General features: G+C 37.3%; 2 protein-coding genes across 5 annotated transcripts in view; one reads left to right on the top strand and one right to left on the bottom strand.

Moving 5' to 3' along the window:
• Nucleotides 1-17,868, bottom strand: part of LOC114240837 (uncharacterized) — a 208,325-nt gene that overhangs the window by 84,362 nt on the left and 106,095 nt on the right. The window lies entirely within an intron of this gene.
• LOC114240836 (uncharacterized) lies at nt 5,617-11,097 on the top strand. Of its 2 annotated transcripts, none has more exons than XM_028171520.2 (3): nt 5,617-5,876; nt 7,738-8,325; nt 9,779-11,097. In XM_028171520.2, the coding sequence occupies exons 2-3, from the start codon at nt 7,738-7,740 to the stop codon at nt 10,013-10,015; spliced, it is 825 nt and encodes a 274-aa protein (XP_028027321.2). In that variant the 5' UTR covers nt 5,617-5,876; the 3' UTR covers nt 10,016-11,097. The 2 variants fall into 2 exon arrangements, with proteins under 2 accessions (XP_028027321.2, XP_028027322.2); XM_028171521.2 differs by having other exon boundaries at nt 5,624-5,728.

The raw sequence follows: 17,868 nt of genomic DNA, 5'->3' as shown, positions 1-17,868 counted from the left end.
TCAATCAAAAGCACCTGACGTCAGCATGGGGAAGGTACTTTGTTAAGGCGATGCGTCATGAAAGCCATCGTATCGCGGTCACCCCTAACTACTCCTCGAATCCGACTTACTCTGAAGCCAATCGCAGTCGACGCCCTGGACACATCTTTACGGATCCACCCGATCTACTAACACAAGTATAAGACGCATGTCGCCCTAGCACTAGGAGCAGGCATAGGGACCGTGGTCACCTTTATCTAGCGACCCCGGGTAACTCTACTCGTCGAACATATCAAGCAGTTCGACGTGTAACCAAGTCCATAGCATAAGCACGCTGAGTTTCTTGCCAATCTTCTCAAGGATCGAGATTCCAATCCATTAGTAGTCACCGAATCGCATATTTCATCTGAAAAACTAAGTAATTAATTCGTCCCGTTGCTTGAAGCGTTTCAGGTACAGGTAAAAGAAAACTTTTCATAGGTATTTCCAATACTAAACTCATTTTTCAGGCTTGTGTGAAATCATTTAGCAACACGTGGGCCACTGATTCAAATTTTTCATTTACGACTTTTACGTATATTTTCAACGCTACTGATGTTAGAGCTTAATATATGTCCGCTCTTATTCGTTTCGGTTTGAAGAATGGAACAGCTTTTATACAATAAATACAACAAACACTTCGATCTCATGTCTGAAGATTGGGAGCGGTATTCACGTTATGATGTTCATTGGCTAAAGTATACGCTTTTTACCATTTAAGAGCAATAAAAAAATGATCACATTATTTACATGTGAATTATACAAGAATATTTAAATCATAATAATGGTGCAACAAACTTATCAAACAACTAGCGACCCGCCCTCGCTTCGCTTCGGAAACATTAAAACACACATGAAACCAAAAATAAAAAATAAAAAAATAAATAAAAAAAGTAGCCTATGTTCATCAGGGACAATGTCGGCTTCTAATGGAAAAAGAATTTTTCAAATCGGTCCAGTAGTTTCGGAGCCTATTCGAAACAAACAAACAAACAAATCTTTCCTCTTTATAATATTATTAGTATTATTAGTATAGATATAGATATAGACTAAATGGTAGCGCCCAAAAAGCAAAAGAAACGTGGGAAGACAGAAGAGAAGGTGAGCTGATAACGTAATCAACAGAGAAGAAAAAAGTGGGATAAATACACTCAGTCAAAAAAGTGTCAGGAATCGAGATTTGTTTATGGTTCCAAACATTTTTTTTTTCTTTATGTTAGATTGGCACGAAAGTTTTCCATTTTGGCGCGGAGTTTGAGTTGCATCTGTTATTTAGTTTAAATACACTTCTTTTTTTGTTATATCATATCTAGTAGTGGGAATTTAATAATAGAAAAAACTGGAATGGACTTTGTCTTTAATTGGCGATGCAAGCCAATGGAATTCGCACTCACTGAAAATGTTACAGGAAGCTTGCGTTGAATCAACTTTATCAAAAAACACCGGCCTATGAATGGCAAAAAGCGTTCAAAAGCGACATGTAAGATTTGCCACACTCTATTGAGGCATTAATGTTGGCAACTGAAAAAGTGAAGAAAAAGGTAACTCAAAATTCGAGCTTGGGAATAAAATATGTTGCGGTTCGACTGGACCCAAAAGACCAAAATTTTCTCCAAAACACAATCGCATAAGAATTGCTACAGACATGTCGAACCAGCCAAGTTTGACCTAAAATTTGTGAAACTCATTGTTACTCGTGACGAGATGTTGGTTTACAGGTTTGACATCCAAATTAGTGAACAGGGTTACGTTTTCACCATATACGGGGGCTCCAGCCGACTTCTTTCTTTTTCCTAAATTCAAATTATGACTCGTTTTCATTCGGTAGAAGACATAAAGAATAATTCGCCGCGAGAACAGAACTCGATTCCGGAAAAATCATTAAAAAATATTTTGATGTTTGAATTATTCGTTGGTATAGTTAAGGTTGGTATAGTTATAGTTATAGGTTGGTAAGTGTATCGTTTTGAAGGAGCCAATTTTGAAGGTGATAAAATAAATTTGGACGATTAACTTCCCGGTACTTTCTCGACAGAGTAGTATACGGCTAAAGATAGGAAAATGTAGAAAGGAATAGAGTAGGCTTTTACCCATAGATGTGCCACATAACAAAGAAAGGGAAAGGAAAAAATATCTATAAATGTGTGTACATACTTAAATTTGTATAAAACTCTCAGGTGGAAAATAAAGCTTTAAAAAAAGTGGTACAATTAAAATATCCTAAGTTAAAATTATGATGTGAATTCGAAACTCAAGTTGATTAGTTTTTTTTTGTTATTGCCCTTATAGCCAGACTAGTATACGGCTCTTTTTGATGGTGAGTGATCACTGTCGCCCTTGAACTTCAGCAATGCACTGCCCGCTGCCCACTGCTAAGTACTTTCTGCAAGCCTCGTTTGAAGAATGAATTGACTGAAATAATCCATGTTGTTTTAATTAATCTGTACTACAAAGCTCTGAAACAAATTAATGCCTTTGCACTTTATGACGCAATGTGTTTAATGCAATTGAATTAAACACCCACAAATTGAGATAAAATCGTGACTCGTTGTTGTTATTGAAAGCGAACCTTTGGCTTTGAATCGACACATTGCGTGCATTGCTTGTAATTACAAAGTTCAATTATTTGAAGTTAATTCATTATGACTTTAAAATGAAGTCAGTTTTGCGATATAATCAATTCATGACTAATATTTGATAGAATTAGTCTTATCATTCCGAGATATATTTTGGGTGTACACGATGGAAAAATATGAGTTTCGTTTATCTTTGGCTAATATTAGCTTAGGATACGGATGGAAGTACTCAAGCTACGGATGTATGATTATTGAATTTACCGAAAATATATCTATAGGTATTTGTCATTCTTAATACTTTCTCGATAATTTCTTAGTTCTAATGGTTTTTTTTTCCAGTTCAAAATATTTTTTCATATGCTTATTTATTTATTTAAGAAACAAATAGTACAATACAAACATATAATATTTAAAAAAATAGCTAAAACAATAACCAAAAAATTTGTTTCCACAATCAAAATCACATATAGGTAGAAAGTGAACAGAGAAGAGAAATTTAGAAATTTAAGTTACAAAAAAAGAAAAGCAACACAATACGCACATATTATTTTGTACATCTACTTACACTATAAAACTATAATAGGTACTCATCGGACTAAATCAACATATAAAAATTTTAAAATAGCTGTTTATCGAAGTATGTACTCCTTGCTTACGAAGTACAACCAAATTTTTGTATTTAACAAACAAAAAATGAAAACGTTATTAATACCACGACCTTTCCGTATACTCAAAATCAGTCAAAATATATTTCGCAATATAATTTATTGTGCACTTTTTTACTTACTATTGTCATTATAATCGAAGTCAATGAACTAAGTAATTATGTAAGAAGACCCCGAATTGTTTTCCTACGATCACCAGGGAAATGACTCACAACATTCAATTGATGGTTAAATGATCGGGGAAAACCAAACGGAAATGTAATCTATGGCAATTCTAATTATCCAATTTAGTTTCATACCGTATTCGTAATGAGCATATTAGCAGTTACGAGGTCCACTTTTAAATAGCAATACAACTTTGACTCGCGTTCATATTTGTTTTTAAGACCCAATTTTCATAGTTGCAAAGATGTCAGTACTAAGCTTATTCATGTTGTATTCTGTTTGTCGATGTTTTATTTTTCCCGCTCAACCCACAAACTGCCTACGCAAATGTAATTCAGCATGGTTTCGATTGACGTTCATGTAAACTTTCTAAGTAAATAACTATTAATCATTTTGTGGGTTTTTGCGACTTTTTTATACCTTTTTTTTGGAGATGGTTGTCGATTCTCCTCAGCTTATCTTCGCGTTGACTGGGCATGTGAGATATGAGACTGTCGTAGCAACCCATTAAGCGCCCCATAAAGTTCTCGTAGCTCGGAACCTCCTATCTACCGCGTTAACCGAGGTCAATAATACAACAAGACGCGCGGGTCGGTTTTTGCGTCTACCTTCATCTTTCTTTTCTCGAAATACCTATCTACAGCTGTGTTATGGTATTTTTTTTCAGTCGCGGAGTCGCGGACATAATCTTATTACTATTTCGGTTTGACATCGCGTTTTTTATAGCCATTGTATTATTTGCGACATTTCGAATACCTACGTTATAGCTTTCGTGGTTACGGACGACTCAAGGCATCTTACGTATTTAAATGAAAGTTTTATGGTTACTTACACGATGTACACTTGTAGTGGAATTCATGTCGTAAAAGCAATTAATAGATTTATCAGAGAATGAGCACCGGCGTTCTTTGAGTACTATTATATTAGAATACCGAGTTTGCCAACTCCCATTAAATTTGTTTGTCATAATATTCAGAATGAGTTTCTCTCTCTCATCACAGAGTTTATCTGCTCAATAAATAAGCACGAGAAAAACAAATACAAAAAGAGTAGTTAATTTTTTTTTGTTATCAGTCATAATTCAAGAAAGATCCTAATTGATTTCGTAATTAGTGGCCTATATAATATATTCGTTTATTAGGTATGAATCATGAATGTTTAATTGATTGTCTAATTATAACCATACTATTATCCCGCCCGTACTCGCGTGGACTGCACCATATTGCGTGAGTGGAGTCCCGTGATCAGCAATGGAATGAATACTGGCCTATATTCTCACTCGGGGTCCAAACTATTTCAATACCGTTTTCCCTAAAAAACGGTCCAGTGATTCAGGCGTGAAAGTGTAATAGGAAACAGACGTACCTGTTTATTGTAACATCGTTATATACTTTGTCACTGATACTTCTAACGTGTATCAGTGACAAAGTATATTCCGAAAATAAGCGATGATTTTTATATACATACTGGTTGTTTTATATTATTAATATTTTCTTTTGTTACTTATTCCCCCCCGTCAATTTTTTTTTTTCAATTTTAATTATTCATCATTATCCTGCCCTTCTCCCAGTCATCTGGGGTCGGCGCAACATGTTTTCTCCTTCCATACTCTTCTATCATATACAATTTCTTCGCTCACACCCATATCGTCTTTCACACAATCCATCCATTTCTTCTTAGGTTTCTCAATCCATTTCTTCAATTTTAATTATTTTGTTAATTTTATTTTTAGTTTTTTGCTGCATATGTGATTTTTAGTAATTACATAGACATCACTATGTGAATACCGTCATCCATCTGGATGTATGAGTTCTAAGTCTCAATTAATATTAAGGCGATCACACCCTATAAACTTAACAAGATGCGTGATTTTTCACTGATTGTTTCACTCCAAATAAAACATAATATGTTTTATTATATTATATCAAGTTCGACTATTGAATTAGATTTTATTTAACTGAAATTCTTTTTGTTTAATTGTGGGACATTTTAGACTATTGGTTCAGTTATAATGTTTTTCTTTTGACATAAAATGTCATCGATATTCAATGATAATGAAGTATTTGATTGTAGTTGCAAATTCACCGGAAGCTTAATACCCAATGACGTATGAATCAATACCTTCTACAGCATTAGTCAGCCTTATCAGTGGGTGTGTACAATTGATCAGTAGATTTTTACATAAATATTGGAACCGGTGTCAGGCGCTAGAGCATTCGTTCATTGTCACGGTCGGGCCTCACGTAACACAGACACGCAGAATTCGCCCAGTCTCGTAGCAAACACCGCGTCGTTCGCACGCACGTTAGTTAGCTCTTTAATTATTTAACTTAAACAACAGTTTACTTAACTACAACTGTGTCTAGTTAGTGGAAAACGTGTTTGATGTGTGTGACGTAATTTCTGCAGCGTTTAAACTGTTATTTTTGTCAGAAATAGCACGCGTTCCAAGGTTCGTACTTATTGTGATTTATTTAGTCCGTTGGTTCGTGATGTATGTATGGTTTTCTACTGATTCTAATGTGGTTTAAAAAGTTATTATAAGCCAAGGCTATTTTATGAGGCGATTTAAATAAAACGTTTCGTCAATGATATTAACATCGGTACCTTGACCTTATGAATTTGATTTGTATTTTTACAATAAGGCTGTTTTGACTTTTCTTAGATTGTCGGATTGTTGTTTGTTTATAACTATAAAATCCTTAATAATTCTTAAAGTTACGATATATGTTTGGTATAAAAATTGAGAGAGACGTTGGATGAGCAAGTTTACATTTAAAAAAAAAACACGACTGACAAGTTTTTTTTTATCAGATCACGCGTTTGAAACTGAGAGTGTCAACTTGTAAATGTTAAACGAAATATTACATGTTTTTTTTTTCACAGAAGTATTAGCCTATCACCAAATAGGCTGCCAATGGCGATACGTAAAAACATTTAACGTAGTATTAACGATTAATTAGTACGATATTAACGTAGTATATTATATTGTTTTAACTCTTGCTCATCTATCGGTGTAATAGAACTTACCCGCACCGCAGAATCTACAATTCCGATTCTGGAATGAAGAATGTTTATTGAGCGCTACATGTTCTTTTTCAATTGAGAATTAAAAAGTGCTTGGCGGTAACAGCTAGTGTCCCCCTAACATTGTTTACATCCATAAGCGGCGATGATCGCTCACCGGTCTGCTTTCAAAGGAAATAAAAAAAAATGTGTGGTTGCGTGGGACACCGGATAGGAACGAAGTTCCTTATTATAAAAATATTAATTTTAAATCCTATTCGAGGTATAAAGAAAATAATTATTCGGAAATACATTTTTTATTATGATTTTTTCATTGATAAAAATAAATAAAAAATATATTCCAAGACAAATTAATATACACTAAAAACAATAATCATCGAAATCGGTTGGCGTGATATTGAGTTATTGGGTTATTTATCTATTTGTCGCGCACGTACTTAATGCAAATTTAAGGCTTATGTGGTTTTACCATGGATACCATTATCAGAACTGGACTAAATTGAAATGCGACCACATGGAAAGCGTCAGCTTTCTAATAAAAAAAGAATCATCAAAATCGATTCACCTAGTCAAAAGTTATGAGGTAACAAACATAAAATCTTACGGTACGGACGTTTTTTCCCAGTTAGGGTACCCCTCCGCATCGTCCCATAGGGAACTTTGTTCCAAGAATATGTATAAATCCCATTTATATTCCAAACAGATTGATATGTGCCCATTCTCGCACCCGCATGTTCATTTGATAGCTTCGTGTTGAACTATGAGCGTAGAATCTATTCGTTAAATTTTAAATATCTATTATGTGCACTATTTCCACATTAACTATATCATATATTTTCATGAGAGAATTTTTAGTATTTATTATACGTGTGTCGTGTTTAATTCGTTTTCCTTACGATCACCTTTATAACCGGCTTTTATTGTGCGACGTCTAATAAATGTCAAATCCAATACTTAAAATTCTATTCGACTCGAGCATCAATGTTGAATTTGTAATTATGCGGTACATCCCATCGTAAAAAGTATACACGCATAGTGTGCACCTTAAAATTCGAAGTACGTATGTATTGTAAAATAATTAAACAGGTAACCTCCTCAGTAGGTCACGGGTGTATTTTAAGCGTATAATTTCATCTCGGCCATGTGTATACTCAAGAAGAACGAGAAGCTTTTTCGGGTGGCCACGTAAAAGGAATTTGTCATTGAATTATAAAAACGCTTTAATTATTCATTCGGATGCCTACATCGAATTATTATTGTAACCAAAAAACACGTTTTGTTTACAGATGAATAAATTCACCTTAGTTCTTGGGTTCCTGCTGCTTATAGCGGTTGTTAACGCACGGCATTATGGCGACAGAAGAGACTCTGGAAGTTCTGGAGATGATGACGAACAAAGCGACTTCAAGAAAGAAAGAGATTACCCGACCCTAAACAGACACCGTAGGAGGAGATGGCAACTGAATTACGGATATGATTATCAACCTCCCCGACATTATACCGAGAGAAGAGACTACTATCAAAACCAACAGGATCTGATCCCTCAGATATTTAGATTGCTTGACGAGCTCGCTGTTGAGGTAAGGAGGCAGCCACCACCGCCCCCACCACCGCAGCCAATTTACATTCCATACCCCGTGCCCTATTACGTGCCTCAATACGTTCCTTGTAATGTCAACCAGACAAAGAAGCCGGACATTAAACAAAGATTCCCCGATATGGAAGACACGAACCAAAATTGGGGATTCGCAACATCGAACGAAAGCGACTACGATGATGGATTGGACGGTAAAAGGCCGATCTCATTCGATAAGATTAGGCCAAAGGATGTCATTAAAAGACCCGCACCTTCAGTCGAACATGGATCCAGTCAAGTGAGTGCCATTATCATTTAATTACAGGAAATTATTGAACTATATCGAAACCAGGCTACAAATCAAATCAAATCAAAATTTGCGTATAGACCGCCGCATCGCCCGCCACCAGAGATCTTTTGTGTCACGTACCATCCGGCTTTGGAATGAGCATCCCTCCACGGTGTTTCCGGAGCGCTATGACATACCCTTCTTCAAACGAGGCTTGTGGAGAGTACTTAACGGTAGGCAGCGGCTTGGCTCTGCCCCTGGCATTGCTGAAGACCATGGGCGACGATAACCGCTCACCATCAGGTGGACTGTAAGCTCGTCTGCCTACAAGGGCAATAAAAAAAATCTCTTGGTGGATGAATGGTGATCCCGGCCATATTCGCAAAATCAGCCAGCCTATTTTTTTTTTGCATTGATCGATTGATTGCTACGAGGTTTACCTGGTCTTAAGTAGTTACCGGAGCCCATAGATATCAAAACGGGATTGCCACTGCTAAACTAGACTTGAGATGGAAGTCCCATTTGTATAGTAATACGAGGGCGTCATGTTAATCATGACGTCATCTGTGGGCGGTGATTGACGTCATGTTGTCTATAGACACCTAGCAGCAGATCGACTACAGAAAAAAAAAAAACACAATACTACTATGAATTATTTTCCGCGTTTTTAATTTCGATATGCAAATAGCTTATTTGAAATGCTAAATAGTTCTTGATACAACTTATCATCTTGAATTTTTGCAGACCTTTACAATATTGTACTTAATATCAGGTTATTTGTGGTTTTGAATGCAAAGTTTTGCACTTTTATTTTTATCTCTGTCAAAATGTTAGATCCGTTCAAAACTAAAGGAAAAGGATAAATAGGAAAGTTATGTGATTATCGCAGGGTAAATCCGTCTTGACATAAAAGCTAGTATCCACCTTTTTTTATTCCCTTTGTAGGCAGACGAGTATAAAGCCCACATGATGGTGAGTGGTTACCGTCGCTCATGAACTTCAGCAATGCCAGGGGCAGAGCCAAACAGCTGCCTACCGTTAAGTAGAGACATGTGGTCAAGTTTGAATGGTTTTTTTATGACAATTACCCGTTACCCTTTGAATCGGAAGTTTCGCTTCGAAAATAAGGAAACCGGATATTTACACATCACATTACGAGCGTATTTATGACACTTCCTGGTTGGTAGGACCTCTTGTGAGTCCGCGCGGTTAGGTACCACCGCCCTGACTATTTCTGCCGTGAAGCAGTAATGCGTTTCGGTTTGAAGGGCGGCGCAGCCGTATTAGTAACTATACTGAGACCTTAGAACTTATATCTCAAGGTGGGTGGCGCATTTACGTTGTAGATGTCTATGGGCTCCAGTAACCACTTAACAGCAGCTCGTCCACCCATCTAAGCAATAAAAAAAAAGAAAAAAAACACTGAGAAAAATATTATTAAATTCATTTTTCTTCATTACAGAGCGAAGCATCTACTAAGGCCCCAAAAATCAACGACCAAGCTGCGATCACTATGCCGAGCATGTGCCAAGCGGCAGCTCTCTCTTGCTGCGGTTTCTCTGACGACAAATCCCAGCAAAAACAATGCTTCACTAACGTAGGATGCGCAATGACATATGCTAATGGAAAAGCATGTACTCTCGACGCCATAACCGAAGCACTGAATGTATTCCAAAACGCATACGCTCCCGTGAATTGAGCGCACGATTATTTCAAATCAGTACTCAGTATTACGTGTTTTATTTTTTTATTATATTCGCCGTCTCTTCAATACTAGTCTTATGTGTTAATAAGTAATATGAGCCATCTTATTTGATATTACAAGTTTTCTTATTTAGCTATCGTTAAAATTTAACAATGCAATATTGAATTTGTTTCGTTGTCGGCTTGAAGGATAAATCGGTTGCATGATCAATCAATGTGATTGATGTTTAAGATAGGTAACGATATGATCCCGGGCGAAGATCAAAGCAGCTCATTCACGTCAGATCTGAATTTTGGATTTCCTTTCTTGAATCACAGAATCCTCGTTCGTAACGATGTTATTTAGAACAAGCCTGTTAACTTGGAGTTGATTTGAATTTCGTCTGCCTGTGCTATTGTAGTTTAAAATATGTTGTTTATATATTCACGTTAGACTTTAATGCCATATGTTAATGTCCGTTTTAGCTGTTCTATTTCATACTTTATTATGATATAAATCACACGAACTTATTTATGTGTCAAGAAATAAGTTGATAATAGTGACACATCCTAAAAGATTTATAATATAAACTATAAATTTCTTTAAATATTATCTTATTAATGTATAGTTTGAATGCGCTTACACTTCATCTGCTTACATTGCATTAGGCGAACACAAAAAGCGTTTTAATACACATGGAAAATATTGAGTGTGTCGCTTCGTAAGTAAGCCTGAATTTAAAGTAAATCATATTAGAAGGAATCCTTCGCTACGTTATATGCGTTGTAAATAATGAAGGCAGCAAAAAAAATCAGTTATAGAACATAAAAGTAGGACTATAATGCAAACATTGTCACGCAAATTATCGTAACTGTAATAACTTAAAATATTGCAGTGTTTTGCGAATAAGAAACTACATGCTTATAATGTGCTGTGCTAATATTTGTCGATTATTGGCATAGTTTTCGTATTAAAACACAAGTCGTTTCATCAGCATTTATGTTTGTAACGTTACTACCAAAATTTGGAGCGATTTCCTAGTCTGTAATAATTTTAATATAGTCTTTAAGAAATAAAGCTAGCGTTGTTAACATTAACATTTATTTTATTTGCTAGATCATCGCGGCTTCTTATCATATTCGTAGTAACTGAGGTGGATCATCGTCAATTGGTATCCATTTTTTTTTCTTACCTTTACTTGGTCTTTACCCGGTCTTTCTGCTGGTGTCCTAAGAGGCTATTCAGCTACGCCTGGAAGGGTAGGTGAGCTCACGAGCTGAGAAAATTTGCTAATACTGGCCCTAGCAAGAGCAGTGCTACGCAGAATCTACCACCGGATCGGAATCACGACTCACTGAGATAATCCGGCGAGTAACTCAGTCGGTATTCACTATAGGCTACGTGACGACCGTGAGGACTTGTATTTGATGATTTTCTTTTAAGAATAAGTATATTCTTTAACCTATTCTTTCATTGTCACGCAAGTATCAGTGTTGACTTTGTAAGCTACTATAGAACCTGGGCCACGTTTCGCTGTGACTGCTTTTTGAATGCGTAATATAAACACCTCTTTTAAATTCAACTACCACGCCACCTGTTGTTGATGGTACTATGACTTTCGTAATGTGACAACTACAACGAAAAAGGTACGCCTCAATCTTAATTTACAAATGAATCAAACGAATAGGAGTATCTTCAGTTTTACAAAATGAGAATAATGCTGGAATCGTTACATTAGTGCCGCTTATTAAATACTAAATTATTAGATTAGATTTAAGCATGTAGTGCAAATGCCCCAATAAATATTAATATAAAATATCGCTAGTAATAAACTCTAATTCAATAAAGAAACAATAGCGCAAACACCGACTTCTATGACCTAAAAAGATAACAGATACGTTGACTCAGGAAGCAAATGCATTGTATTCGATGCAAGATAATCATAATTATTGTTTGCCCGTTATATTATTACGTGCATGTTGATGGTAGCTCTGTGGAAAAACGTGTGATGTATAATTAGTATTAGATATTATGTACGCGCTGATTTTAAATCATAGGCTAGTCTTTAGGTTTGTAAATGACAACGGTAGCCCTGGTAATAACGCAAGTATGTACTCATTTATTTATTTATTTATTTATTAGGCACATTACGAGCTAAAAAAGAAGACATACAGAAGAATACATAAAGAAGATATACACAATAAATAACAATAAGTTAAAATGTTGGCTTGTAACATAAGCCTAATTACTAACTGTGCGTTTGGAAAATGTGATATTATGAACAAGTGTCAAAATACAATAGAACCTCACATAAACTAGTTATTATTAAAGGGCTTAAGTGAGCACTCGAAGAAGTCGTCGTGTTCTAAGGGATAAGACGTTCGCAAATCGTGTACAAATCCTGCAGGCGGGTACCAATTTTACTAATTAAAAAATGTAGTCAACATATGCTTACGAATGACTTTCGAGATGATAATTAATAATTTATTGTTGGACATATTGTGAGTCCGCACAGGTCAAATCACCAGCCTGCCTATTTCCGCCCTGAAGCAACAATGTGTTTCGATTTGAAGGATTCCTATCCAATCGTTATGCTACACAATCGAGACATAAACCTTGCGTGGGTGCAGGCGTCTACCCGTGCGATCTTCTATTAATATATAAATACCTTTAAGAGAGAAATAAATAAATAATTATTATTATTATTATTAGCCATGTCAAAAACACTTAACTTAGTCATAATTATTTAATTATCATATTCATAATTAGGTATTATCGAAAGTCATGCTTATTGATAGGGCCAGTCAACTCATTAGGACGGGCGAACTCTCGAACGTAGAATTTGTTGGCGAGTTTATTTACCTCGGATCTCTACTTACTGACCAGGGAGGAAGCGAATGCAAGATCATGAGAAGGATTCGAATGGCCAAAGCTGCGATGTGCAAGCTTACGCGTTATTGGCAGGATAGAGAAGTCTCCTCCAATGCTACCAAGATGAGACTAGTCCGGACGTTGGTTTTCTCGATTTTTCTCTATAGTGAAGAGTCGTGGACGATTCGAGCAACAGAGCGGAAAAAATAGAAACGTTAGAGATGTTGGCTCCGCATACCGTGGACCCCCGAGAGAACAAACAAATCTGTTCTCGAGCAACTTGGCACAGAAACGAGACTGTCTTCGATTTGCTACCAAAAGGCTCTTGGTTACTTTGGTCACATTGCTCGGCGGCCACCAGACAACCTTAAAAAATTGGCTGTGGTGGGCAAGGTAGAAGGGAAAAGACCCGCCGGCCGGCCGCCAAACCGTTGGTCAGATCAGGCAACTGCGCTCACCGGACTCTCTGTTGCGACCGCCCCGAGAGAAGCCGAAAACCGAAGCAGGAACCGAAATGGAAGCAGACGGTACTAAGAGACACGAAGGCCTTTCAGGGACACGACCTCTAGCAATGAAGTATGCGACTAAGAAGAAGAATTATTTAAAAACTGAATCGGGTAAACTAAGTCGGGTAATGGCAGGATAATAAATTATGGAAGACAGAGAAATAGTGACAATATCATAAGAAGGTCGTGTGTTAAATTATGTTTAGTTATTGGACGATGTAGTATCATCAAGTTTTATGTTATAAGCCGTGGCACATCCATTTTGCCAATTTAATTTTTTTTTTTATTGCTTAGATGGATGGACGAGCTCACAGCCCACCTGGTGTTAAGTGGTTACTGGAGCCCATAGACATCTACAACGTAAATGCGCCGCCCACCTTGAGATATCAGTTGTAAGGTCTCAGTATAGTTACAATGGCTGCCCCACCCTTCAGACCGAAACGCATTACTGCTTCACGGCAGAAATAGGCAGGGCGGTGGTACCTACCCGTGCGGACTCACAAGAGTTCCTACCACCAGTAATTACGCAAATTATAATTTTGCGGGCTTCAATTTTATTACACGATGTTATTCCTTCACCGTGGAAGTCAATCGTGAACATTTGTTGAGTACATAATTCGTTAGAAAAATTGGTACCCGCCTGAGATTCGAACACCGTCGCATCGCTCAACACGAATGCACCGGACGTCTTATCCCTTAGGCCACGACGACTTCAAAAGCTTTAAGCTTCTATATCATTTTGGAGAGTATTAGTATAATCAGTAACATTTATTGGCCACGAATGAGTTAGTAAAACATAACGATATCTTGAGAGCGAACATTTTACGGTTAATCACCACTGCATTCTGGGCGTCGTGCCAGTACATTGGTAAAATAAATAAAAAAAACGCGTGAAATATGTTTTTATTGGCTTCTACTAAATGTCGTCATGAATTCCGCGTTATAAGTAGCTGGCATGCAAGTTTTAATACGTAGAAGTGATAGACATGAGAAAGATAATAAAGATCAGTGACTTCAAGAAGTATAGGGCTTTTCAATAGGAACGCTCGAACTTTGACAGCTCATAACGGCCATCTTGGTAAAATGATAGCTGTCAAATTTGGCATGAACACATATTTAGTCGTGACATTTCACCATGGAATGCTACACGGTTGTCCGGCGATATCATAGCCCTTTATTTAACTAACAAACTTTTTGTGGCCCTAGGATAGATGGTATGGATCTCATAAACATATGGTTCCAGCGGGACGGCGCCACTTCCCACACAGAATAGGAAGTATTAAATTTATTGGATGAGAAATTTGAAGGCTACTCTAGTCTATGCAGACAACCCACAGTCTATTGCCGCCCTGAAGGCCAAGATAACTCGCGCTCTTCGTGTAATTGAGCCCCATTTATGTGAAGTTGTCATACAAAATTAGTCTACCAGAATACGCCCACAGCGGAGTTTCAGCGGTCATTTTGCTTTATATTCCATACATAATGTCAACAAATACCCTTTAAAATAAAATAAAATTTGTGGCGATATCACTTAAACAGGATTTTTATTTTATTTTTCGAGGGCGTACGTGATATACCCAATAATATTTTTACAATTTGACAATGATTGGACAATAACATTCATATTTTCGTTCAACGTTAGACGATAACTTCGATTGAACTATTTTTTGGCACGTCAATGAGACTCGAGACTGCAGGATAGCCGTCGGAGCGCCATGGTTCCTGAGGAACGTGGATCTCCACGATGACCTGGAGCTCGATTCAGTTAGTAAGTATCTGCAGTCGGCATCGCTGCGCCATTTTGAGAAGACGGCACGACATGAGAACCCTCTCATCGTAGCCGCTGGAAACTACATACCCGACCCAGTAGACCGAATGGTAAACCGTCGACGTCGCCCAAAGCACGTCATTACGGATCCTTCTGATCCATTAACGGTGCTTTTAGGCACCACAAGCACCGGTCACCATCCTCGTCGAACCCGTCGCTTGCGAAGAAGGGCTCGACGAGCGAACTAACCCATAGACACAGCCCACTGAGTTTCTCGCCGGATCTTCTCAGTGGGTCGCGTTTCCGATCCGGTGGTAGATTCTGCGAAGCACTGCTCTTGCTAGGGTCAGTGTTAGCAACTCTCCGGTTGAGCCCCGTGAGCTCACCTACAAACGTTAGGGCGAAGCTGAAATAGCCTCTCAAGGCTATCAGCATAGGTAGGGAAAAAAAAAAGAGACTCGAGACTCGAATTGTTCCCATACATACATTACATTTACAGAAGCCATTGTGGATCGCGAACACGACGCAGTCACACGTGTTTGTTAGGCGGGGTCGATTAGGAAGTGATCTAATGAGAAGCTAATAAAAAAAAAAGTTCTGCAAACAGAAAGAGAAAACAGACACCACCGCCCCGCCTATTTCTGCCGTGAAGCAGTAATGCGTTTCGGTTTGAAGGGTGGTGCAGCCGTTGTGACTATACTGAGACCTTAGAACTATATCTCAAGGTGTGTGGCGCATTTACGTTGTAGATGTCTATGGGTTCCAGTAACCACTTAACACCAGGTGGACTGTGAGCTCGTCCACACATCTAAGCAATAAATAAAAAACTTAGGTACAGTGTAGCAACATCAACTCCCATCTTAAAATTCCATTAAAGAACATTAGCGCCAATTTTATTTTAATATCGGAATACTCAGCGCATTGTTAATGGCGATGGATATTAACATTGTCCGTCAGTGTGGCCCCGGCCTTGGACTAATTCATATGCATCATCACTATGATTCAAGTCAAGTTCAGATGAATGAGTATAGCCATCTCATGTACCTTTGTTTCCGGTTTACCTACTGGACTTCGACTGCTACTTAAATTCCTACTGTATACGAATGAGTAGGTAAGTAGGTATATGAATGAGTAGGTGAGAATGACACAAAATTCTTCGAACTTAAAAATGTTGTTTTGTAAAATTTAATATCGCAAAATTATCATTTTTATTTTAGTCATTAAATAATAAAGGGTTCCAATTTGGGACGGCCGGTATACTTTTATAAATGACTATCGATAAAGTATTTGTATCGCTATCATCCAGTATTCGATGACAAAACGGCTGGTTACCGTCCTCGTCAAACCCGTCACTTGCAACGAAGGGATCGACGAGCGAATTAACCCATAGACACAGCCCACTTAGTTTCTCTTGTCGGATCTTCTCAGTGGATCGCGTTTCCGATCCGGCGGTAGATTCTGCGAAGCACTGCTCTTGCTAGGGTCAGTGTTAGCAACTCTCCGGTTTGAGCCCCGCGAGCTCACCTACACACGTTAGGGTGAAGCTGAAATAGCCTCTCAAGGCTATCAGCATAGGTAGGAAAAAAAAAAGAATAAACAGAATGTCATAATTTACCGGACCGTTTTTTTTTTTACTGAATATTGTACCATATGTGAAGTCGCTCATACAACTACATGTTCCATCGATGAAAAAAAGCCTTTTTGGCAAAACGGGCCAGTAAAACGGAGACCATGTGTGAACGGACTCTAAGAGCCTACTCGAAAAAGGGCGGCGTCGTCCATTCCGGCACAAACCAGTCATGCGTTTTGGTTCAAAGGACCTCAAGGTCGCATCAATTGACAAGTATTTGAGCATTTTACACGAGGCGGGCTAGCCTGCCCATCGAAGCCTTAAAAAAGGTTAAAGGACGAAGAAAACTGAGAAAAACTCAGGTGTTATTTCATTTATATTGTAATAATTGTGAATAGTCATGCTTTAACAAAAACCGACTTCAAATAGAAAAAAATATATATTCCAAAACAAATTAATATACACTAAAAACAATAATCATCGAATCGGTTGGCGTGATATTGAGTTATTCATCTATTTGTCGCGCACGTATTTAATGGAAATTTAAGACTTATATGGTTTTCTCATGGATACCATTATCAGAACTGAACTAAAATGGAACCACACGGGAAGCGTCAGCTTTCTAATAAAAAAATAATCATCAAAATCGCTTCACCCAGTCAAAAGTTATGAGGTAACAAACATAAAAAAAAAACATACAATCGAATTGAGAACCTCCTCCTTTTTTGAGGTCGGTTAAAAATGAATGACTGTTTGTAATAATGGACGAAATATCTTTATGCAGCTATTTCTTCACACGAACCTACCCTACCTACTGATTTTTGTTGTTGTTATTTTAGCACAAGAGTTACTAATTACCACAGCTTTATGATGCTGTGTTATTATTATTTTTTAAAACGTCCGTTTTTCTATTTTTTTAGTGTACGTACCAGAAAAATAAAGTTTGGTGAAGCAAGATTTTATAATGTTTTTTAAAAGAACAATTACTGTCTATAAAAGTTTATTGGTAATGATGACTGACCATGACTTTTGCCAGTCTAGAGAGGTACACACATGAAATAATGATATGACCGTATCAAATGATCATTTGTGTTTCAAATGAAAGTAATTGCGTTTTATCTGAATTGAATACAGATATAATTTTGTAAGATGT

Source organism: Bombyx mandarina, chromosome 09, assembly GCF_030267445.1.
Source record: "Bombyx mandarina strain Sakado chromosome 09, ASM3026744v2".
NCBI classification, from domain to species: Eukaryota; Metazoa; Arthropoda; class Insecta; order Lepidoptera; family Bombycidae; genus Bombyx; species Bombyx mandarina.
Note: the sequence above shows the minus strand (reverse complement) of the source record. Positions and strands in the feature narration are given on the sequence as shown.

Bases quoted from the DNA above. Each gene is read 5' to 3' on its own strand.
- LOC114240836 (XM_028171520.2), top strand. From the start codon at position 7,738: ATGAATAAATTCACCTTAGTTCTTGGGTTCCTGCTGCTTATAGCGGTT. The intron at 8,326-9,778 runs GTGAGTGCCATT...TCTTCATTACAG, and splicing joins TCGAACATGGATCCAGTCAA to AGCGAAGCATCTACTAAGGC.